The sequence below is a fragment of the Rhodnius prolixus genome, unplaced genomic scaffold (assembly GCF_049639745.1).
Source record: "Rhodnius prolixus isolate KJV_2025 unplaced genomic scaffold, Rpr scaffold_13, whole genome shotgun sequence".
Classification (NCBI taxonomy): Eukaryota; Metazoa; Arthropoda; class Insecta; order Hemiptera; family Reduviidae; genus Rhodnius; species Rhodnius prolixus.
Window position 1 is genome coordinate 14,757,666 of NW_027411583.1, and position 25,737 is coordinate 14,783,402.

A 25,737-nucleotide genomic window follows, 5' to 3' on the forward strand; every position below is an offset into this window, starting at 1 on the left:
TATTTGTAAAAAGTGAAAAATCCAAGAAGTAATGACGTACTTCAGATTGAAAAATTTTCTTCAAAATACAATTAACAGTAATGGCTCATTATGAGAACGTCTCACCACCCCTCTCATATAAGTGCTTTTAATCGAATTTTTCTGAAAAAATGTTGGAAATAAAATTTGTAGATCTAAATAAATGCAAAGTAGACAACGAGTTTAGAGAAAATCGTAGAAGCCGTTTTCGAAAGAATCCTAAAAAACTGAAAAATGGATATAGCAAAGAGGTACTTCCGGTAATCTATTTTTACCTAGATCTTATTATTTTCTGTTGACATACAACCGAAATATCACTTCAGATTTTTCATTTTTGAGTCACGATGATACGCACATATTGACTAATATGATGGACAAAAATCACTTTTTATAACTCAGGGAACCACAAAAAAATATTTCCGCTCAAAACTCCTAATCGCAAATCTGCTCGATTACGTCACTTTCTCTAACTTAGTAGATTGAGAGAAAGTAAAAAGGCAACCAGATATGGGAATAGTTCAACATTGTCTTTGTTCGCTAGTCAGTAAGAATATTGTAAACTGAGAGAATGTGCGCTAGTGGAACGTCCTGGTCAAGATAAAAAGCTCACTTGTGGATGCTCAGCATCGTACTTGTGTACCAACAAGTTTCAAATATGATATTGATTCATTCTTCGAAGTCTCAGAGAGCAGTCTCGAAGGTTGGTAAATATGGTATTCTTTTCATTTTGAAATTAATTCGACTCTGCAGTTATGTTCTTTTAAATTAGCTGAACTTAATTGATTTTTGTAACTGCATTATTATAAATGCTATATGAATCATTTCTCTGCTTCCCAGCGAGGGTAAATCTTTCAAGAAAATTCACCCAAATACATATAAGCCACAATTTAATTTTTCCATCTTAAATTAAATACATAATTAAAATTAGTTATTCAATCACAGTTCATTTTAATACAATTGTAATCACATTGTAAAATATGTTCCACAGCCCTGAAGATGACCCTAGGTCGAAAGCTCGGCCCAATAAATAAATATCATGAACTGAAACGGTATTTATTTTTCATCCTATCATAATTAAAATGATTTTTTCGGAATTCAAACTTTCGATGTAATCTTATCGATAGACCTGGTTACATTTTCTTAAACTGGGGCCTCAAAATTTCAGTTACTGAAAATTTATTCGAAGACTGTTCGCCACTTATAGAAGAACAGGCATTCCAGCATTCGGAGGAAGATTGAGGCTGTTTGTAGAAAAACTTAGGCTTCGAAATGGTATCAATTGTTAGAAAATTTAACTGTCTTTCTAACCGTGTCTTCAGAATCGAATTCGGACTAAAACTTTCTGAGTAATAACATTTTTATTGGAAAAAAGTAATGTTTTAGAAAAAAAATTAAAGTGACGTCACTCAAAAACAGTGGAAAATATGAAGTTGGCCAATCCGTCATTGAACTCCACTTTAGATGTCCTACACACAGTAGGCCTATGGTCATTACTTACTGGTTCACCCTGTATAATCTGAAATATAGAATATTTCAAAAATTCACACAGATGTAAATAATATCGTATTATGAGACAAATCAAAATTTATTTTAATTGCACAAGTGTATATATAAAAATATAAGTACAATTTTTATTAAATACTGCATAGTATATGAAATTAAATATACTTAAGTAAAAGAAGATTTAAAAGGTCCATTTCCATAGAAAAGGAAGACTGATTGGCTACTTATTGTACCAACTAATATTGAGTTTTTACAGTAAAAAGAATTTATATAGTCTATTTGCTGTGCTCAGTATTTATGAAAGAAACGCAACGTATCCATAAATTTATTTTAAACGAGATTTATTTTAAGTCGATTTTAATGTGCCTTAATTACAATTGACTGACCAACACTATGTCTTGTTTGAGAACCCAATGTAGTTGAACAGCCCCACTAATGCTATTGTAATTGTGTTCCTTTCTAAACAACACAATGTGTCCAACATGTCATGTTGGATGCAATAGTACGTTTCTCAGGAGCCTGCAGATTTTGTTGGTGTTCTTGTTTAGGGCAATCTTGACTCATCGGTTCTAAAGGTACTCTATACTTACGAAACTATGTGAGCTTATCTAGCGATCAACCGTAACGGGTTATGTTTACAGAACTGTATCCATTTTAATATCAAATAGTGATGTTGGATTTCAAAAAGTTACTTTCCTATGAACCAGGATTATTTAAGTCACGTAATTTTCTATTACAAGCGCAGTCATATCTACTGTTAATCATTATCTAAATATTTCAATCATTTTTTTGAACAGTATACCGTAGATTTATCTACCACGTGTGTGGTTTATGCACGTGTGTAAAGATCGTAATGACTACGAGATCAGACAAAGTTTTCTTGTAAAAAGATGAGAAGTTCCGAAATTACTGTTGACGCCTAATGTACTTTCTAACCAACCATAATATCTGAATTCTAAGCGCCTTTCCACCACCAGATTGTAAACCACCAGGAAAAAATTAAATTAAATTAAAAAAAAAACTAATAAAAAAATTGGTACAACTTTTAACAAGGATGAGAAAAAGTTTATGGAGCAGTGTGAAAAAGATATTTGTGATGCGATTCAAAAAAATAAAAAAGTTAATTCCAGACAACAATGACACTAAAAATTTATAACAAATCAGATATTCCGGACGTAAGCAATGCCCTTCATGTTCAGGTAACGGCCAGGCAATACCAGACATTAAATTCAAATGGGTACTCAGCAGGAATATAAGCAGTAATTCCGAGTAGTAATGTATTTTTTAATAGGCCATTTCAAATTATTAAAGGCAAACAAACCTATCAGCAAAGGCAAAACTGATCAGCTTCACGAATTTTAACCCATTAAGTAATGAGTTTCAGTAAGTAAGAAATTGCGTGGAAGCTTGCAAGAGAAATTAACTCACTGTACACCTGAAACTTTATTAGGGACTGAACTTTTCTTTTCCAGCTTCACATAGACATACATTTTTCTTTCTTTGCAACGCACAGCTTCTCTTCGCCAATTATCTTTTAGAATAAGAACCAAGTCCATTTTGTATTATTTATTTAATTAATAATAAAATTATGGAGTTCATTGCGTTTCTTTAAGTGCACAACCCGGTATTCCTTCTGATAAATTTTGATTTTTTGCTTCGTTCATTATGGTACAATATAATATGCTTTATAACAATGTCTGGTAATATAATACAACAGCAAAGTAATTCAAAACGTAGTTTTATTCTAAAGATGAAATCTATCTGGTGAAGTTCTATAATAAAAAAATAATAAATTTAAAAAATATGAACCTCTACAATCAGCTTCTTAGATCTTTATATAAAACAATTGATTCTTCTTCTCTTTTGTTTATATTTCTTGCTTTATTGTTTAAGCATAACTTCATTTTGAATGTTTTTACATCACATTTTTGAACTAGTAATGATTGTGAAATAAATAAACTAATGGCTATAAATTAGATCACATTTATCAATAAGAAATCAAATATATACATATGTTATTGTATATACAGTAAGTATCAACCCAACTAATGTTCATAGAAATTATCAATCAAAATTGATTATCAAGTGGTTCAAGTTACATATGTAAGTTTCTCCTTATGGCTGTTTCAGAAATAATTTTTTGCTCCTAAGGAAATAGCAAGCCATATTTCGAATCACTTCAATCATTGAAATCACACATTTTTTGAAAAAAGACGATCCTTGTGGAAAGCTGAAGAGCTTGCCACTGATTATTCTTCAGTTTTTTACTTTTATCGAAAAAATTTACAAGTGATTCTCTTTAATACCCTACATAGTATACTTTCTGCAAAAGAGTGTAGATTACTTCAACTTGCCAAGAGAGATTCATTGTAAGAACAGTTTTAGAGAAAGGGATGAGCCTGGCTTTCCTCTCAAGTACCTTTCAGCGTCACCTTTTTGAAAACGTTATTAGGAAATAAATATGTTAAGTAAAATTTCAAGTTTGAAACACATCCGGTGGGCCATTATATTGTTTTTCAATTTTGGTCAATATTTTTTCGAATATAAATCAAACGTTTGTTGACATGCTGACATGCACAGTAATCGTACGCCTTTTATTTTCATGTAAGCGAGTTCTTAAGGGGGGAAATGAAATTTAACCCCCTTCTCTAGAGGGCAGTATCAGAGTATTATTTTGCTCTAATACAGATATATTTATGAGCATGAAATGTCAAACAAAAATTCCGTCTTGGTAGATATTCAACTCTCACCAACATTGCGGCTAAAATAGAAGATTTTTTTTTTTAGTTTCCTACAATTTTCTATACCTCTTTGAAGAGATTCTTTCGAACAGCCAGTCTAATGAATATAAATCATTTTTCTTTTGACTTATTTTAAAGCAAATATTGATTTTAGAGTGATTCTGGGAGAAACTATGACGTTGCGCTTCCTTCAACATTACTTTCTCTTAAGGAACAAGTACAATATTAAAGTGAGTGCAAACCAGATATATGTGTATATATATATATACAGTGTCTGTAATACCCAACTGTACAGTCTCGAAAGACAAACTGTACAGTCACTGAGAAGCCAATTTACTGTCTCTTAAACAATCTGCGTGCCTCCAACATTTAACAGCGTGGCTCCGTTGGTTCTACCCACCAGATCACTAGCCTCAATCTGTTCCTTTAATAATTCTAATTCTCTAATACCGGAGACACTTACTTCATACTTATGTGACACTAAAGATCTATAAAAATGTACAGCAAATGCTACAAATATTATAAACATTGGTATAACAATTACACAGGCCGACCATGCAGCCACTTGAGAGAAATCATAAAATTTAACGTAGCATACAATAGCAATTTCGCATAAAAACAACAATAAACCTAACAATGTGGAAAATGCCCAAGCTGTTTCAATATACCAATGTAATCGTTCATGAGGCGATTCATGAACTAAATTTATTGAATGTAAATTACAAACAGCCTCAATGTTAGGCAAAATACAGGTACTTATCATCAAAGCCAACATATGTACGGCTACAAGTAATGTTGTGCAAACTGCAAACACAACCAGCATGGATTTTGGCACATCTGATTCCACATTAAGCTGCACTTCAACCATCGCTACCTGGAAAAATCGTAGATAAACTTTAAACTGATTTATTTGAATTTAACTATTTATTTCTAAAATATAATGAATTGAGGAGACAAGATGCAAACGCCGAACATATGTGGTGTTTTCTAATTAGCTGCAACCCTTTTTGTTAATAATGATTTGATGCTACTGTTTAAATATAATTTAATAACAAAATTTTCTTTAAATATCTAAACCTAAACATATCCACTTAAAAATATGTTAAGGTCCGCAGTGATGTATAATAGCGCTGATTTTATCATTCGTAGTTTGTACGTTTATTGTAGCCCTGACCAGTTTAGGACTTCATCCCTCGTCACAGGTAGATTAATCAATTTGGTGTACAGAATTCAATTAAGTATCTGCTTCAATTTACTCTTGCTGGCTCTTCAGAGATACAATAAACATGTGTAAACGGATACCATCAGCGATGTAAACAAATTAAAACAAATACTACATGAATACTACTGTGGTTAAGTTAAAAATAAAAAATAATGATTGCGAGCGGTAATACATCAAATTGAAGGAAATAATGAAACATTTAAGAAATGATCATAGGAAAAAGTAAGTTAGAAAGAGCCAATTTCACACAAATTGCACATATTATGGAGAGTAAATTGGAAAAGTTTGCAAACTATAATTAAATTAGGCAACGGTGACGCTATTGTACAGAACTGAAAACATGCAAGTAACAGCTACTAAAAGTAAAAATATTCTACTGGGATGAGAGCGCAACCAAGGAACAATGTTCTATAGTGGATATCCCTCTTAAAGCACTTCCTGTAATTGGTTTATTTTAAAGATATCTTCCACAAACAATCCATTTTTACGAGGTTTACCACGAGAGATTATTATTATAATTTTATTTTAAGGACTGCAATCAATAAACAGTTGTCAAAATTAAAGGAATTTCTACTTTTTTAAATTAGTAGGCATGTCTGCAAAACCAAAATTTTCTGAAGCTACTGCTTTGTGCCAAAAATGTTTTTTGTTTTAATTAATAGAATTTGATCAATAAAATTGTAGAAAATAGTGCCGTAATTACAGTTATATTAAAAAAAAATAAAAATAAAAAAAGTTATAGAGAATGTTTTACAGGTTTATTCAAAATACATACCTCCATTAAAAACCACTTGTATGGCTGCTAATAATTAGCGAAACTAATAATATAAATTTTGGATTGAATTGATAAACTGGAACGGATTTTCGCAACTACAACCCCAGTTCTTATTCTTTATTGATTTAATATTTGCGGCTATGCTTTCATTTTTGAGCTTAATCAAGGGCAATTTTATCTGCCTCTTATTAGTCAGGAATTATTAACTTTTAATTTTTGCATAAGTATTAGTAATTAATTGAGAGATCGGCGTGCACCACCAAACATTCTGTTGCCCAAATTTTCCTTTAACACACACAAAATAGTAATAAATATTAATTAAGAGTTTAAACAAAATCATATACAATTTTTAATCAAACGTAACAAAAGAAAGCGTTTTATTTGCGGTAAGAATAATTCAACTCATGTATCAAATTATATCATCTCTTATAAAGTTATGTTAATTGTAATCACTTTGTAGACAATGTACTTTCGGTTTTTGAGATTAAATTTACTATAGCCGTGAAGGCCTAGGAGGTAAATCCTGTTTATGGAAAAAAAATGTAAAGCAAGACACAAGTTTAATATAGCCGCTTCCTCGAAATCAATTGAGAATCAGGCCGTAGTTTATGATTTTATGTTTTCACGCAAATGTGCTGTAGCTCAAGAGTTTTCTGAAATATTTCAAGCTCCCACTTACGAAAAAGTAGGACTGAATTTCAGATTCAACCCGGGAATAGAACATTTACAGAGTTTTAAGGGATTAATAATTATTTTAAAAAAAAATTACTTTTTGAAAAAATTAAAAAATGAATGGGTGCATTTTTTTTGTCCTTACCATAGCAAATCCTGAAAGTAAAGCCGAAGTCTTGCTGGAAGCTTTTAGTTTAGCACGACTAAGTTGGAGTTTCCGCCAAGATAAGTAACCAGGGGAGTTGGGTCCATCGCCATTGGTAGACATTTTCTATTACCCAGATACAACAAAAAACACAAACTGTATTACTTAAAAGTTCAGCAGATAGTAACGTGAACATAATCCATTTCTGCAACAAAGAAAACAATAAAAGTTCAAAGGCAAAAACATTCCTCTTACCCTGTTGGGCTGATATGGAAGCCAATTTCTTATTGGAAATGATTGAAAGTTTCTTCCGAAATAATCTAAGGTTAGCCTTCCTGAACTAATGGAAGAAGAGGACATAGAACAGTTAAAAAACCTGTCGCTCAATTGACACTAAATATTCCACTCACATACAAATTAGAATTTTTGATAATGAAGCCCAGCAAGGTATAAAAGCATTTCCTCATAAAACAAAGCCATGCACTTTGCACATTTGACAGCGTCACTAACTTACTATTAATCGAAATGCTTTCCGCTACCTACTACTTTACTTTTGCACTGAACAAGTTACCTCTCTTTGCACCTGAAAACAAACTGCTCTAAAGAAAAGAGAAGTCTACACTTCACCTAGGCACACATATAAATGAGCATAAACCAAAACAACACTGCCTTATAGAGTGATCTACTCTAGGGGCCATCTCCATATAATATATATATATATATAAAAAACATTTATTTTTATTTTTGGTATTACAAATATTTTTCAAAAAGGAATTTGAAATTATAATCATAATTAAAAGGAAGTTTCTTTTAGGAACCCTTCAGAATTATTAACATGCTAAAAACTGTCAATACTATAACTAGCATTACATTGCTTTGCTTTGGAAAATTGAAGTTACCAGTAAACGACTGATTTGGCGCTAATTTAAATTCAAATTATAATGTAATAGAAAATGGAAAATTAAATCTAGTATTTCAATTTCTCTCAGCTCTAGGTCATCTAAAGGCAGGCGACAAAGTGAGAGATATTCCGGATTCCGATTTTTGCCGAGCTTTTAGAATTAATCACGTACACTTATGACAATGCAAATGCGTACCATGTCCTAGGCTGAAAATCTACATTCGTCCATCCCTCGTCAAGAGCCTCCAAATTTCATTTACGCCACTAAAAGAGGCTTCAGCATGAATTTCAGTATAAACTTAATACAATTTTAAGTTGTTCATATACTCAGGAAAATATAGATTTGGCTAAATCCAACATTTTTTGGAACCCAAAAAGCATCATTAGAATAACCGTTAATATTGCACCGTCTTCTTGCTAAAAAGTAATTTTATGCAAAATAATGGGCTTAATCTGAAAGTAATTCTTCCTTTCGACAATGCTTTAAATAAGAGTCTATTTGACTTTTTAAAACTGCACAGATAAATGGAATTTATTGCTATCTAATTTTTGACGCTTCTGAATTTGGCTCTGTCCACATCTTAATCCGGCGCTGTATCGGACTCAAAAAAGCTCTACTGTGGCTGGGTCATGGACACGGCCGTGTGTCCTACGTGAATACGTTTACGTAACGGGTTATATTTTTTATATAAAATATTTTTATTTATGTATTTAGGATGAAATCAAGGAAACAAATAATTACTGTGTTTCAATATAACTTTATTAATTATAGGTCTGTGATACGAAAAGTACGTCACAAATGGCATACAAGATACATCGAGGTTTCTGGTAAACGTTAAATCAATATAGGTATTACCCAACGTTGTTGGAGAAATTTCAATATTAGACAAATTGAACTCGCTGAGCATGAAGTCGGACAATGAGCGGTTTTGAGAGATATCAACATTAAAGTCTCCAACTATCATAATTGGTGTAGTAAGAGCAGGCTTGTAATCGGGTATAATTTTAGAGATGTTTTTGGAATATTTTATCAACGATCGTAACATAAAGAGTTTAATTTCTGCTAACGCTGTGCCCGGATGGATATACACACACCCGAGTACGAATTTGAAGATGCCATTGGCCTTTTTCGTTTACTAAACAGACATCACCAGCTTTTGCGTCTTTCATTTCCAAATAAATTTCCGAAATGTCAATGTTAACTCTATTACAATCAGTGATGCTATTGATGTTGCGATATATGGCGACTCCACCGGCTTTGCGACTTTTACCATTCGATTGTTCTTGAGAAGCCCTTTCCAACCGTATACGATCTATGTATTTGGTTTTGGCTTTTCGACGCGTAAAGGCCGAAATTATATATTTTTGATAATATTTTCTTATTCTAACACCTTTATTTAATTCACTGTCACTATTTTACACTAATGTTTTGTATACAATCGATAGATTGTGACGACAGCTGACGATTAAAACTTAAACGGACATCGTAGCTTTTCCGAGTCAAAAGTTATACTAATTGCAAATCTCGATATGCAGCAAAATTATCTCAAAATGGCGGCGCTTCCCCCTCCACCGCGCGCGATGTGTCACAGTCCTCGCTTATCGTAATGAATTCTTTGATCCTTTAGCTATCCAGTAGTCTAATTTAATTTTGGATGTAGACGATAGATTCGAAACTATAATGCCAAACTGTATCACCCGATTTTGTTACCATTAGATTTTTTGGATTGCCACCACATGATTCAAATTTAAAGACGTATTCACGTCAAAAATACACTACACACAAATAAAATTAAGATGTACTAATAAATAGTAATTTTTATTCAAGTTATATTTTGTATTCGAAACATTTGTTGAGCACCAACAAATAATAATTCCAACTGTTATAATCACCTGTTTCATCTATACATTTCTTTTTCCCATTATTAAGATTCTTCATTAAAACTTAACAAAATTTTACAGCTCACATTACTTTTATATTAAACGAGATCCCTACCAAAGCAAAATGAAAAATATAAATGCAACTCATAAAAGAATAAGGCACAATATATTAAATACTACCTTTACATTTTTGAAGTAAGTGATTAAACATTAAAATTATTCTTTTGAATTAAAATTGGGTTTCTTTGTTTTTACAGAAAGTTGGAGTGTTTTATTTTTTATAATTTATTTTGTTTTTTCATGCATCCGGTGATTCATCAATATGGTGTACCGTACACAATTGACTTCCTCTCACATTGATTTTTTTTTCTTTTCTGTTTTATAATTAATGGCTAATGTAATTTTTTTTACTTCATTTTACTATTGTGTAGAAAAAGAGCAAGAGATTTGGAAGATCTAGAATACCAATGTGACAAAAGAGCCACACATGTTCCAGTTATGCCGAAGGTTTGTTTCTATAGCTTTAAGGTGGTAAACACTTTCTTCGTACAAGGCAGCTGCACCTCTTTTGGTCTCATAGGAGAGTTCTCTCATCTAGACCACTTCGTCTGTTACCGGCTCCGGTTAGACTTGAACGCGTGGGTGGCTACTTTACCCTATACGTTTTACCATAATGATGGTTTTGGTTTTTTCGACCGTTGTTGATAGATGATTTTTGGGAATATCGAGGTGCGGTCTTAAATAAATACAACGTTTTTGCTTTATACCAACGTTTCGGTAATTTTTACTACCTTCTTCAGGGTATTATAAAAAAGTTTGTGAAGTTTAATGTAGAGCTACGAGTATATTATGATGATATACAACAGTTATGATGATATACTCGTAGATCTACAATTTGAGTAAATTAAGGTACATCTATTGTTCTCCTTCCACAACTCAAACCGTTATGGCTCCGCTATGGACTGATCTTATTTAGTCTTACCGTCCTACCTAATTTGTTCTTGAAGCTAGTCTGCAAAGCCTGTTAGTAAAATAAACTTAGCCTTACAAATTACAAAATACTTTTAACATTATTATTATTTGTTAATTTTATAATTATTATTTTTTTTTTTTAGAAAGTAGGAATAATTAAACCAATCTTTATGGTAACATATGTAGCAATGGGTATTTCTTTAGGAGCGATCGTTGCTAAACAAATAAATTCACACATCAAGGCTTGTGACGAACATAAATAGATAACAGTTAAAACTTATCAATTTGAATATATTAAGGAGAAAAAAATGATAGTACATATTGGATGTATATATTTTTTGTATCTCATCAACTTTACAAAAAAAACAACTTGTAGTGCTCCAAAAAATCCAACATTAATATTACATAAAATCTCTTAACATCATTATGTCTGCATTAACATCAAGTGAAATAATAATAAATGCTGGTTAACCTAATATTTAAGAAAAATAAATTGTACAAATTTATGTTCGCGATACAAAAAAAAGGAGAGGGGGCTTTAGGAATGTTTTATTGTTGAACTCATTACACAACATATACAATCATAATCCTAGCTAATATAAAGTATGTAAAAAAAATCATATAGTTAACTTTTCGAGCATGGAAATTCTTTTAACGGTGAACAGTTTGGCACATTTTTCATAGGAACTGTTTTTAATTTTTTTTATACACAAGAAAGCACATAAAATATAAAAGTAATATGTGCATTATACATATATATATAAAATTATCACAATCAATAATATAAAATATTTTTTTAGAAAAAAAAAAAGCGCTACTCTGTTCTTAAGCGTTTAGTTTCAACATTAGATCCGGGAAATTCAGATAAACTGCCCGAAGATTCATTACAATTTAAAAACTTGTCCCCTATTAATTCTTGCATTTTTGACATTAGCATATTGTCCTGTGAAAATTACATAAAATAATTTTACACTTCAATAAAAGTTTCACAAAATAAATAAACTCAAGATTTACCTGAAACCATAAATGATACATAATGTCTTTAGAAGTGATGCGATCATCGGGATTCACTTGCAACATCTGTCGCACTAAATGTGTAGCGTGTAACGAAATTAACTGCCATTTTGTGGGTGCCATCAGATAAGCACCTTTTAATATTGCTCTTGCCATTTCATTCGCACTTGCACATGACATGAAAGGATGTTGTCCACTTAAGCTGTAAAAATATATTGTGTTTTTTTTAAAGGTGCTCAACATCTAAGGTCCTTCGCACGTAAAAATATAGTTTTCATTGTTATGAATTTATTAAAATAAAAAAGGGATATATTTTTCTTAGTTTCACATGTTAGACATCTAATCTATCAAAAAATTTTAACATCTGAAAATAAACTGTGGTAAAAATTTAAGGCAACTCCTTCATACAAATAAATTTATTTTTATTTTATTTTATTTTGGCGTACCCATTTTATTAGGTGTTTCATCTTATAAAAAGATCCTTAATGTGATTACTTATAATTCTCTAGGAACTAGAACTCGAATTCTTGAATTGGATCCCAACTACATGCTGCGCAGAATGAATCGTTAAGTAGAACCGTCTTTTAGATTTTCCTCATATATTTTTTTGTTAACAGCCTTTCTTTTCATAATACTTGGAAGCAGATATAAAGGCTGCGAAATCTGTAAGCATGCAGTTTACGATGGGGACAGTTTTAATATTTTTTACGAGGCCAAATTAAATGCGAAAGTTTTTGACTTCATTAAGACATCTTTTTCAGTAATAGGAATAATTTCCGCGATTCTCTTCTCCCAAGGAATCATTCCGAGGCTTCATGGGTATTCCGAGGGTTCTTGCAAGAACTAAAGATCAACTAATTTTGCATTTGGTTTTATGAAAGAGACTATATCTTACGGGAAAATGTTAAAATTAAAAAATTTCTTATTAATAAAAGTAATAAGAATTTCCTGAAAAATGAAATCGGACTTAAGAGAGAAGCTTCCTCCCTCAACACTATAAAAAGCCATAAATGAGTCTCCCTCTCCCGGCAAAAATGTTATTAAAAGTTCCAGATATACACGTATACAACTAGAGTACTACGTTCAAAGAAAACTGTAGAAACCGTTACCGAGAAAAATCACAAAAGTTGAAATATTCATTACAATAATTTTGGTAGGCTCATTTTGACGAAAAACTATAACGGGTTCGGCCCCTTGGTGGCACTTAAACACAACGTAATAAATATAAAAAATAAAATAAAAAAAAAAATTTTTGCAAAATCTTCGGAGTTTAAAGTATATATCTTCCGCTGACTACAAAACTGGTTAAAATCCAAAACTGAAAAAATACACTTGCTAAGATAAAGAAAAAATACATCATTTTGAAAGAGATTATACTGGTCCTTTTTGGACCATCAAACATTGATTATATTCAAAATTAAATAAAAATATAACTTTTAAAAGGACGGTTACCGTCAGTTATTTTTAAAAATTAACTTTGAAAGATTACTCAAAGTACGAGTATAATGCATAATTCAGCCGAATATCCTTTCATATTATTACACCCATAGGCTGATAATGCAAAGCTATTTAATGTTATTCTATCAGTATACCTATAATCAATTCATGCAATGTTGTTAGAACAATTACTTTAAAGTAATTGGACGTAAGCAAAAGGCCATGTTAATACATACAAAATCTTTTCTTCATGTAGGTAAATACTATTTGCAAGGTAAATACCGACACATTGCATGCACCTCCACTCCCCTCTTCATTTCTTTCTTCCAACACCATCAAAAAAGTAAATAAAAAATTAGTATATTCCTGATCAACTTTAGTTTTTATCGTTTTGCACTTTATATTCAGTAATGAACCAGAGATTTTCTAATTTAACTTTAAAATTGCTCAAACCTCCTCTTGATCATTCTCAACTTTCGTTATGGCTACTTCTCATGTAAAAGAAGCACTGGAAAATAAATGCAAGTTTCGATGAATTATCAGAGATTATGTTGTTTGGAAGTTACAAACCAAGGAAATATAACCAACTAACGCCAGCAAAAGCAGATAAATACATAATCTTCTTTCATAAGTCCTTTCATGGTCTTTATCTGGATCGGCTGAACACAATTTATGTCTGTATACCCCACGTATTTTGTTTTGTTATTGAGCAAAAATATTTGGCTATAAAAAAAGGAGTTTCATTTAAAAACATTCTACAAGCAATATGGTTTAAACAATCATTTAATATCAGCTTCCATTTTTTACTCCTCTTTTTATCACCTCTCCAAAAATATGGCAGATGTGGTATCCAATTAGTTTTGCTTCGCTATTTTTAAGAAGAAAGTGCTTTAAGAGAAGAATGAATATTTATTAACACATCCTTATTAAAATTTACTATAGAAATTAAATTTTAAATTTTATTCAGAAACATCTGAAAGCCAATTCATTGCAAACTGTGACGAAAGTTCTCTAAAAAAGGTAAATGGGTCAAAAACAATAATTTCAGAGGAACATGGAATTATAATATATGAAAGTTCATGGGCATCGCATATCCATATGTTAAAAAAAAAAAAAAAATCATAACGCTGGTGCCGTGGCACCAGACCGTCACTTTTATCAAGTCCTAAAAATAGAGGATTTTCATGGTACTTTGGTTCACACAGAATGGCCATCCTTTAAAAAGTTTATCCCCATGAGATTATCCCGAGAGAGCTGAAGATATTTCCACAATGGCAATCAAATCAACTTTCGGGATGTTCGAATCATTGAAAGAGGGCCTTTTGGCATAAAAGCACAAAGATCTCAAGATGCACGTTTTCTCAATTACGATTGTTCTGCACTTTTATATATAATTTTTATTGTATATATACTTTTTATTGTATACATACTCTTTATTGTTCTGCACACTTCCTAACAACGATGTCTTACATGTATTAGCACACGAACATGACCGCCTCGTAACTAATCAAATTTATGAAGCAGGACTGAAGCAGGAAATGAGATATTTAGGGTTAAATTTTGGTTTCGTTTGAAACAGTGAAAACTTTAGCTCCAAATATCTCGTAAACAACTCGACAGATTTTCACGAAATTTTATACATTTATACACAAATGTTGTCTCCATATACAGGTCAGATATAAACAAAATCTATCGAGTAGTTTTCGAGATAATTGAAGTTAAGATTTCACTGCTTAAAATAAAAAGGATAATTTAACTCTAGATATCTCGTTTCTAACTCGACAGATTTTTACGAAATTTTATACAATTACAGACAAAATTTGTCTCCATATATGTACATATAAAATATAAACTAAATCTATCGAGTAGTTTTCGAGATATTTAAAGCTAAAGATTTCACTTTTTCAAACGAAACTAAAATTTATATTTAAAGTTAAAGATTCACTTTTTCAAACGAAACTAAAATTTAACTCTAAATATCTCGTTTCCTACTTGACAGATATTTACGAAATTTTTATACAATTATAGACAATAGTTGTATCCATATACAGATAAAATATCTACTTATCTACTTATATATCACGGTTCGCCTAGAACGATTTTAATTGAAAAGTTCACCAACATGAAAAATTTTTCTTTCTCCTTATAATTTGGGTCAAAACTAACCAAAATCCAGTGAAAACCAAATCGGTTTACGTTACTGATTTTTTTTTTTTAATTTTTTAGGTCAAAAAACGGCTTTTTTTGCATTGTTAAGCCTAATAAGGCAAAACAATACAGTTTTTTGCATGAATCAAAACCAATGCAGGCATTTTGAAGCTGAGGGAATTTCCGACAAATTGATGAATTTTATAAATGATAAAAATGAAATTTCATTTTTAATTTCATTTTAAATTTCATAAATGATAAAAATGAAATTTCATTTTAAATTTCATAAATGATAAAAATGAAATTTCGTTTTAAATTTCATAAATGATAAAAATGAAATTTCATTTTAAATTTCATAAATGATAAAAATGAAATTTCATTTTAAATTTCATAAATGATAAAAATGAAATTTCATTTTAAATTTCATAAATGATAAAAATGAAATTTCATTTTAAATTTCATAAATGATAAAAATGAAATTTCATTTTAAATTTCATAAATGATAAAAATGAAATTTCATTTTAAATTTCATAAATGATAAAAATGAAATTTCATTTTAAATTTCATAAATGATAAAAATGAAATTTCATTTTAAATTTCATAAATGATAAAAATGAAATTTCATTTTAAATTTCATAAATGATAAAAATGAAATTTCATTTTAAATTTCATAAATTTTTATCATTTATAAAATACATCAATCTGTCGGAAATTCCCTCAGCTTCAGAATGCATGCATTGGGTTTGTAAAAACTGTATTGTTTTCCCTTATTAGGCTTAACAATGCAAAAAAAGCCGTTTTTTAACCTAAAAAATAAAAAAAAAATCCGCAACGTAAACCGATTTGGTTTTCAGTGAATTTTGGTTAGTTTTGACCCAAATAATTAGGAGAAAGAAAAATTTTTCATGTTGTTGAACTTTTCAATTAAAATCGTTCGAGGCGAACCGTGATATATGTACATATATATTTTGGAAAATGGGCTAGACTAATCAAGTACCGTATTTTGATGTTAGAGTATCAGCTCTTGAAATGCTTAAAAAAAGCTAAAGTCTAAGGCTTAAAACGTGTGGGTAATCTATATTGCACAAAACACTAGAACAGGCATTTAATGTAAGAGACTTTCAGAGTTTTACCCATTAGCGTTAACGCTAAATGGCATTAGTAAATGATGACCCCCTCCCGATAACAGCTACGTACATTATGAGTTTCTCGCCCAGCGGTAGGTAAATAGTGGTAAATTTTGCAGCAGCAATCCGGAAATAAAACGGCTGATGAGTTGGATAAAAGCACCATGGAACTACCAGTTCTTCCTGACCTTTAGATGCGTTAAGTCTAAAATCAGATTATTTTTTCGTAGCCAAGTTTTCGGTAAATTACGGTGATAAAAAGCTTAATACTGAGAGGAAGCAGTCCAGTTCTTTAAAAAAACAAGATAGCCCTCTAACTTTGGCACGAGAAATGTTCGTGGCTAATTTCAGAAACCGTGAGTCATGGTTACCTTCCCTGATACCGCTAAAAAATGTGAAACGTCTTAGCTCCCCCAAATCATTGTCTAAACACAATCAAACCAAAGTGTCAGGCCATTCATAGGTTGTGTTACAAATCAAATTAAACCCTTTGGCGACCAATCTTTAATTCTTAATCTTTTCTAGCCCAGTCCCCCTTGAAATATATTTGTTTTCCACCCCTTAAGAGCAAAAAAGAAGAAAAAAAAAACTAAAAAAAAAGTCTGTATTTTGAAAAGGCCTAAATTTGGGCAACTTTGACTATTATTTAACATTATCTTAAGATAGCCCCAAAAAAATGTTGACGCCGAAAACAATATTTGTCGGTAGAATCGCGCAAAATGCCTAATAAATTAAGAATGAGGTTGGTGAAAGCCCGCTTCTATTTCAGATGAGCTGAATAATAAGACTGAATAAACAATAATGAATGAAGTAGGTTGCGCGATAAATTAGTGAGACGGAAGTCCTGGGTTCAAATTCAAATTCTTTTCTTTTTTTTTTCATTCCTTAGCTAAATGCACCTTAAAATTACCAGTTTTTTCCTGTCCTTTAGAACCACTAAGACTAAAATAGGTAAGTCCTTTGAAGCTCACTAAAACTTTCAGAGACCGGCAGCGCACTGTGAATGATCTGAGCGCCAATGTACTTAGATATTGACGTGCCTTAAATTTAGAAAATAAAAAGTAAGAAAAAAGTTGAACTTACCAAAGAAATAATATTACTCCTAAACTCCAAATATCAACTTTATGGGTATAAATATATTTCTCTGCGCAGACTTTAATTACTTCGGGAGCTGTATATTTTAAAGTACCACAAGCGGTTCGTAAATTAGTCATCGAATGCAGAATTTTAGATAATCCAAAATCGGTTATCTTAACTACAGTATCATTCCTTTTTCCCCTTACTTCCAACAAAACATTTTCTGGCTAAATAAAATGAAATGAACAAACTCTGTAAATATTGAATACCGAAATAGATGAAAATATTAAGACCAATTTATATCATATTAAACATTTATTGCAATTATTTGGGACTTCTTCTTTTTTAATTAATTTTAATTGCTGAACAAATAAATAATAATAATTGTTTAATAACTTCAAGAGTATTATTTTGAAACTCACCTTGAGATCGCGATGAACAATTCCTTCTTCATGTAAATATTTTACACCTAAAGTAAGCTGATAAAAAATCATTTTACATTCATTTTCCGGCAATCTTGTTTTACTATTTATTCTCTGCATTAAATTACCACCAGACATATATTCTAAGGCAATGTATACAGCTGCACCAGTTTCATATATGGATTCAAAATGTATTATACAAGGCTAAAATTAATAAAGCATAATTGATATGATGTTTCAAAAGTTTGGCGAACGTACATTAAAAATACCAATGTTTCCCACTTCGGAAAATTTTCTGAACAAAGTAAAAATTTGAGAATATTATAGATGATTAAGATCATATAAGAAAATTAAAGTTTAATTATTTAAAAGAGAAATAATCAATTTTATTTGAAAATGTACCGAATACAGGGTAATTAGTCTTACAACATTGTCTGCATCATTTTTTTAAAAAAGTAGTTTCTGCATTATTTTTTCTAAATTAAAATTTAAAATATTTAAACTCCTATATGTATTATTATTACATGTTATTCTATAGCACATGACCATTAATTTTTCTCTTTATCTTACTACCTACTTACCTCTTATGTAGATCTAGCGAACCTTAGAAGAGATCTGGGGTACCAACCGTGTATGTTTTTCCTATCAACCATCTAAACTATCACTTTAGCTCCACCAACTTCCAGGAATTTCGATTAATTGATAAAGATTCATGGCCACGCTGCCGGCATTGTCCTGTATATCTTCTCGGAGATCGCTTACACACTAAAATTCTTCATTTTTCCTCGCATCATTCTCTGACTCTCTTATGACGTTTCAGTTACCACGACGTTTTGCCCACTGCTTTCCACCAATTCCCTCAGCGTTCTTCTCTCCCCGAACCTTTTAAGTCTACTGCCGTTAGCATCCCGGCGATCCAGATACAGTAACTTCCATAGCTTTGTTCCAGTTTTACTGACTTTACTCTGTGATTGTTTACGAGCGCTGATAGACTTACATTTTACAATTTAATTTGTTTTGGTTATGATAAAAGAAACATCTGGTCCATATTTAAGATTATGTAATATTTAGAACCTAGGATATTGATGGAAGAGTTCAATTGTTCCTCTTTGTGATTGTAAGGATAGTGTTTGATTTGTTCGGATTCTTAAAATTTGAAGAATTGTCCACTTGTTAATAGTTTTAGTATATCCTTGTGTCATGTATCAGGATACAAAATGGTTTCTTCCCTTATGTCAAAGTACACAAGGCATACATTTGGGCCAATGCGCCGTTTGTAATTTTTTCCAGAAAGAATAAAATGGTACATTAGGTTTTAGATATTTTTAACGCGTAGCTGGAAAAAGAATCATCGATGTACAAAAGGCTAAGTCAGCGCCAATCTTTCTAAGGTAGGAATATTTTCGAAAGAGATACTGATAACATACAAATGGTCTGGATTGTGAACAAGGCTGTTTTTTATTTCTTTGGCCCAGAGAAGCTTTTGAAAGCGCAGAACTTATGTCCTCCCATTAGACCAATGGTATCAATTCTCTAATTGTTCAATAACACATTTAATATTTTTAAGTTGGTATACTCGCTTTGCAGTTTAAATTAAGAACGCAAAAAATTGAAAAAAAGATTAGGCTTAGGTCAATGTAGGCCTCTGTTTCTCAATAGCACATACATTATTAAGATAAAGGCTTTACGTTGTTACTTACATGTTTCAATCTTTTCAAAATGTTAACCTCGTTGAATATAACACCTTCTCTTTCACTAGCATTTTCAACTTTCTTCATTGCATATTTGTGGAAAGTTTTCTATAATATGATCAAATAAAATATTTAATAAGAAGTAATTACAATTAGCTTGTGAACCTTACTAAAACGTTTGTACCTTGTTAATAACCAGTTTTACATCGCCAAATCCTCCAGTTCCCAAATGCTTTAGAACCAGAAAGTTTGTACATAAATCTTGAGTCAACCACTGTTCTGCACTTCTTTTGGTGTCTAGGTAAATGAATACTGAAACAGAAGGATAAGTTATAATTTAAATGAACAACTGTATGTTTCAGAAGCAAATATTGGCTACATTTAAAGAAATTATTCAGAGTGCTTTATAATTAACGTTATAGAATACCTTTATAGGATGGGCTTGCTAAAGATATTTCGTCGGACGATGTGAGAATAACTTTATTATTATGTCCAACTTTTATACCATTAATATATGTTCCGTTAGAACTTAAATCTTCCAAATAAATAATCTGTTTACCGCCTTCTACCGTGTCCCTAGTTAATTTAAAATGTACTTTGCTAATTCTAGTAAGCAACGTAGACTTAATTTCTTCGGAAGTTAAACTAATATCACAAGACGGTGATCTGCCCACACTGTAGGATTCTTCTTTTAAAACTAAAACAAATTACATTTACAACCATATGTGGATATATATAATATATATCTCACTAACAAAATTTTATTATAGACATTTGTATAGAAATATGGAAACAAGTCACTTAATTTAGGCGGAATCTATCTCGTAATAGGATCAAAATTGCTGCTCATTGAACATGGATTAGAATGACACAATGAGCAAGCCGCGTGAGGTATTGGACTTCATCAGTTTTCAGGGCACCACGGTCTTCTGGGCAGTAAACCGGACTTTAGAGGCTCCTGGGAACAGAAAAGCTAGGCGCAGCCAGCTGGACTCGAATCCGAGATCCCTGTATAGGAATCCAGTGCATTAACTACTTGAGCTAATCCTTTTTCTGACTTAGACTTATTATTTTTAATTTACTAAAAACAGAACGTATGCTTAAGTTGAATCACTGAAATTAGCAAACAATATTCAAGGGTTGTGCGAAGCATTTCTTGCATCAGCTTATCGTTTAAATGTCTTCCAAATGGATAAAAGCTTAATTTTACGACCTTTGTCAACAAACCTCTCCTTGAGATGCTATGTGGTAGGAATTCGATTCTCTTAGGCTCAGCTTTTATATTCATTTGATCAATATAAACAACTTACATAAAATATCTCTCCACCCACGACATTATCAGCTGTCTGAAAAAAAGGCTTACTTTGCTTTTATCGCTGAGATACGCTTTGGATCAAGCAAAGCAGTTTCAGAGCAAAATTGAATTATCAGTGTTATACAGCAGGCAATGTACTTATGTTTCACGTAATAAATTAAATGCTGACTACTTAAGAAATGCAGTCAGCATTCAAGCCTAGAAGAAAGTTTTGTTCATAACCTCCTCTTTCTGCAATTCATTATAAAGAACATCGCGTTCTAAAATTAAAGCTGTTCTAATTATTTTCAGATTCTATATTACAAATGTTAAAGCTAAAACAAACAACCTGAAAAGCACCTACCTGTAATCTTGAGGCTACCTACACAAATTATGGGTAACAGTGTTCCCCAACCATAATCAAATGTTTGGGACAAATCAAATCCCTGACTGTTCAAGCCTTGAGTATCTGGAAGCATTGGAGTACATTCTTGCGGCAGATCATCAATCATTTCTACCGTAATCTAAAAACTTGATATGCAGTGACACGGAATGGGAAACTTTCAAATACAAATGAATTACCGCTATAACCAGCGAATAAACATCAAAGTTAGTCACGTGATTTCCCTTCCGCGCGAACTTAACTTCAATTCAATAAGTAAAAAATTGTAAATATCTTTTTTTTTAAATAACTGTAAAGTTATCTAGCACGAGGTGAGATAATGTATGAAAATATGTAAGAACAGACAAAAATTAGGGTTCATTATACAAAAAACAATCCAGTCTACCAGGCTTAAAAAAGTAACCAATACCTATGAAGAAAAAGCTATTTTTAAAAAAATACATTGTATTTTTAAACATGGATATCATTTTATACATGTTTTTTACAAGGTTAAAATAAGTTACATTAAATTTTAAAATGGAAGGAATAAAACTTATTAGTTCATCATTTACTATCTGAGTGCGGGTTTCTACATGACAAATTCATTATTTAAGCTAATAAAGCTATAAATTAAGTTTAAAAAAGTATAAAAACGTAAATATTTTACAAAATCCAATGGGAAAAACAATTTTATGTTTCAGCAAAAAAATTACATAAATTGTAGATACTTTAATATGAGGCCTTCTGTAACTCTTTCCTTTCCTTCTATTGAATTTTTTCTTTGAGGACCACTATATCTTTCAACATTTATTCTATTAATAAATTAAATAAGAACCTAAATCACTTGTAGAAACTCAGACCTTTTTAATACAAATAATAAATGGTTAGTAACTTTAAACTTAACTTTAATAGACTGTTGTCAAGAAATTTAAAATGCTTTAACTTCAGTAAATTTAACATGTTAAGACCTGTCAGCAACTCTGTTCAGAGAGGGTAAGGTGTTTTACGCTCTTATTAAATGATATGAAAACGAGGTAATATGCAAAAATAAAAATAAACATGGGTTCCGTTTTAATCTAATTTTGTTTGCCTTGAAGAAAATGTTAAAAATGAAAAGTTCTTTATAAGTGTAGATGTGATTAATAGCTATAGAGGCATATAAACAGTAGAGTATTGAAGATTTACATCCAAGAAACTAGTTTTTTTTTAAGCATAAAAGGAGAAAATGATAGTCAACTTGTAACTAGTGCCCACATTTTGTATTTTACATTCAGAAAAAAATCAATAAATTGAAAGAAAAAAACTTTTATTGAATTCATCTTTTGTAACTCCTTCATCATATTACGAATCGGTTTTCTCTCCTCCAACTTTACTTAAATATTACTACTTATCATTTACCATCATAAAAGATAATCTTACGATGCTTATTTAGCTATTCAATAAATTATTTTTATTATATGCATGCAAGAGAAACAGAATTGCAATGCTCAAATTTCCGGAAATTGAGGTATCATGATTCTGAAATAGAAATTAAGAAGCCACTGAGGATAAAAAAAAAATTTCTTTGGACTGGTGGTAATGAAAAATTAAGCATCATTTGCAATTATGTGGGTAAATACATTCAGTTTAGGCAGCCTTTTTGATTAGCTGATTAAAGGATAAAATATTTACTAGATTTTTGAAGGTGGAGAGGTTAGAACCGGGTCCGCAAAGTTAATATACACTGGGCCAAAAAAGTCTGTGAACACTAACCTAAATTTTATTACTTTTATTATTATCTTATTAGAAACTTCTTTTATTTTCAAATGAAATATACTATTCGATAGAGAGAAACCAGAATTTTTCATTTTATATTCAATCTTTTATTTTTGTTCAACAGGAATATCACAATTAAATGTTTAACAAAACAACACCCCAAACGAATGCAAAAAAAGTCTGTGAACACTTTGCAGAAATAAATCATTCTTACACATTGTACGTGAATTATAAATTTTAAAAACTTGTAGGACCTCCTATGTTCCTAATCACTTCCAACAAGCGAGCTTTCATCGATCCTAATAATTTTGTGGTCGTCAATGTTGGAATTTTATCCCACTCTTCTAAAATAGCGTTTTTTAGTTGTTCACGGTTTCTTATTCCTCGTTTATTTATTTCGCGGCTGATTTCATCCCACAAATGTTCTATTGGGTTAAGGTCTGGCAATTGTGGAGGGGTGTTTAGGCGCCAGAGTGTATTATTTAAAAGCCATTCCCGAGTTTTTAGTGCGGTATGTTTCGGGTCATTGTCTTGTTGGAAGACAAACGTTCCCTCCAACCCTAATTTTTTTGAATTTTCTTTTAAATTGCGTCTTAATATATCCACATACACATATTGGTCCATCATACCATTAATTAGATCTAACTTGCCCACTCCTTTAGCACTCATGCACCCCACACCAGAATGTTGCCTCCCCCATGCTTAAAAGTAGGCTTCATATTTTTCATTTTCATAGCTTCATTTCTTTTTCGCCACACTTTTTGTCGTCAATCAGACCCACATACATTGAATTTCGACTCATCTGAAAAGATTACGGTTTCCCAGAAACTAGAAGGCTTAGAAACATATTCTTTCGCGAAATCCAATCGGCGGTTACTATTTATTTTATTGATTAAAGGTTTTTTCCTCGGGACTCGACCGCAATAATCGTATTCATGTAATTTATTTCTAATTGTATGTGGTGTTACGCTTACACATAACCACTTGATAATTCTTGACTGATTTTTTGAGCGCTTGTCCTGGGTTCTTCTCGAACAGATTCAGAATTTGCCGTTTATGAAAGGAATTAAGTTTTGGTGGCCGTCCACTGCGTGGCCTACTAATCACATTTCCGTACTTTTTAATTATATTATGCACCGTTGAAGGGTTTTTTTGAACTATCTTCCCTATTTCTCGAATACTTTTTCTTTCATTTCGCAACGTCACAATAAGTTCTCGAATTGGTCTGGGAACTTCCATATTAGTGGTTAAATATGTACTAATTAGATTATTTATTCACAAAACTGACTGTAGTGGTTTCTACAATACAATAGAGAACTTTGAAACTTTATTCAATCGTTTTTCTGTTTGTTATCTTAATGTTTTTACATATTTATACAGCTGTTCACAGACTTTTTTTGCATTCGTTTGGGGTGTTGTTTTGTTAAACATTTAATTGTGATATTCCTGCTGAACAAAAATAAAAGATTGAATATAAAATGAAAAACTCTGGTTTCTCTCTATCGAATAGTATATTTCATTTGAAAATAAAAGAAGTTTCTAATAAGATAATAATAAAAGTAATAAAATTTAGGTTAGTGTTCACAGACTTTTTTGGCCCAGTGTACATTGCGTTGTACTAGGTTTCAAACTCAGACTAAGTGACAGATTTTATTTTATGGTTAATAGTATCAATTTATTGTGAAGTATGTTTGCTGTTCGTCTCTGTCCTCGACACCTGATCGGTGTTGGACGTAAAGCCAGCCTGAAAAAATAACTACTACTTTACTTATTTATACTTAGTTTTTCGAAAAAGCGCCCGGTGTTCTCTTATAACAACCTACTCTTTCCATCATTAGGCAGTAAGCTGTAAGAACCTTGTAGTAAGAAAAAAAACCCAAGCGGAGGCATCTGGATACGAAACCGGGATCTCCGAGTTGAGACCTATGCCGCGAGCCAGTAAATCCGTCCCCCCCCCCCTAAAAAGTAATCTTTATTTAACGTTGACATTACATATAGAGTAAAGTATTGTGACTATTTGCATGTAGATTAGATTAAAATAAAAATGGGCTAGCTAGAAACCCTATCTAACGCGATCCAAGAGTCTACTGCGGTTCCCATTAATCCGGTCTGACTAGTCTCAGTCTAATGAGGAGCCGAATACGAAGGCAGCGATTACGCTAGTTCGAAGCTGATTCTAGCCTTTTGCAAAGGGTGAGCAGCCAAGGATGGTATTGGATAAATTAATTCAATCAAAATCAATTCAAGGGAAGAGTTTTCAAATGAGAACAAGGTGTTTATTGTACAAATTCTTAATTAGATTTACAAAAACGGAAAAATACATTTAAAAAACAATACTGGAATATATAAATAGAACTTTCGGTTGGAATAGTAAAAGAAAAAAATTAATAAAATCATAACATTGATTATTACATGAGGTTATCTAACCTCGCTTGATTATTACATGTTATCTAACACCACTGTTTAATACCTGCACAGTACATGTATTCCCTAATTTGATATAATCACTTTTCTTTATTACTAGCACTCTTTCACATTCCACTGCACTGCTTTTACTAAC

General features: G+C 31.4%; 2 protein-coding genes across 7 annotated transcripts in view; both read right to left on the reverse strand.

Moving 5' to 3' along the window:
- Nucleotides 1-1,584: 1,584 nt before the first annotated feature.
- Nucleotides 1,585-7,752, reverse strand: Orai (calcium release-activated calcium channel protein orai). 2 transcript variants are annotated; one of them, XM_074116550.1, is made up of 3 exons: nt 7,332-7,752; nt 7,077-7,202; nt 1,585-5,136 (listed from the first exon to the last, which is right to left on the reverse strand). In XM_074116550.1, the coding sequence occupies exons 1-3, from the start codon at nt 7,434-7,436 to the stop codon at nt 4,606-4,608; spliced, it is 762 nt and encodes a 253-aa protein (XP_073972651.1). In that variant the 5' UTR covers nt 7,437-7,752; the 3' UTR covers nt 1,585-4,605. The 2 variants fall into 2 exon arrangements, with proteins under 2 accessions (XP_073972651.1, XP_073972652.1); XM_074116551.1 differs by having other exon boundaries at nt 7,077-7,281; nt 7,591-7,749.
- Nucleotides 7,753-11,139: 3,387 nt separating this feature from the next.
- lok (ovarian-specific serine/threonine-protein kinase loki) overlaps nt 11,140-25,737 on the reverse strand; it is a 29,668-nt gene continuing 15,070 nt past the window's right edge. For 3 of the 5 annotated variants that reach the window (XM_074116533.1, XM_074116534.1, XM_074116538.1), the window contains 7 exons: nt 20,174-20,443; nt 19,931-20,058; nt 19,756-19,854; nt 18,056-18,259; nt 17,640-17,860; nt 11,845-12,046; nt 11,140-11,773 (listed from right to left, as the gene is read on the reverse strand). In XM_074116533.1, the coding sequence (XP_073972634.1) occupies nt 11,645-11,773; nt 11,845-12,046; nt 17,640-17,860; nt 18,056-18,259; nt 19,756-19,854; nt 19,931-20,058; nt 20,174-20,443 (1,253 nt within the window). In that variant the 3' untranslated portion in view covers nt 11,140-11,644. Of the gene's footprint in view, nt 11,774-11,844; nt 12,047-13,593; nt 13,790-13,873; nt 14,005-17,639; nt 17,861-18,055; nt 18,260-19,755; nt 19,855-19,930; nt 20,059-20,173; nt 20,444-25,737 lie in introns of those variants that run through there. The other 2 variants (XM_074116535.1, XM_074116537.1) reach the window with 2 other exon arrangements.

Coding starts and splice junctions, on each gene's coding strand:
- Orai (XM_074116550.1), bottom strand. CDS start 7,436: ATGTCCTCTTCTTCCATTAGTTCAGGAAGGCTAACCTTAGATTATTTC. Junction 7,203..7,331: donor TTCCATATCAGCCCAACAGG/GTAAGAGGAATG, acceptor TCTGGGTAATAG/AAAATGTCTACCAATGGCGA. Junction 5,137..7,076: donor TACTTTCAGGATTTGCTATG/GTAAGGACAAAA, acceptor CGATTTTTCCAG/GTAGCGATGGTTGAAGTGCA.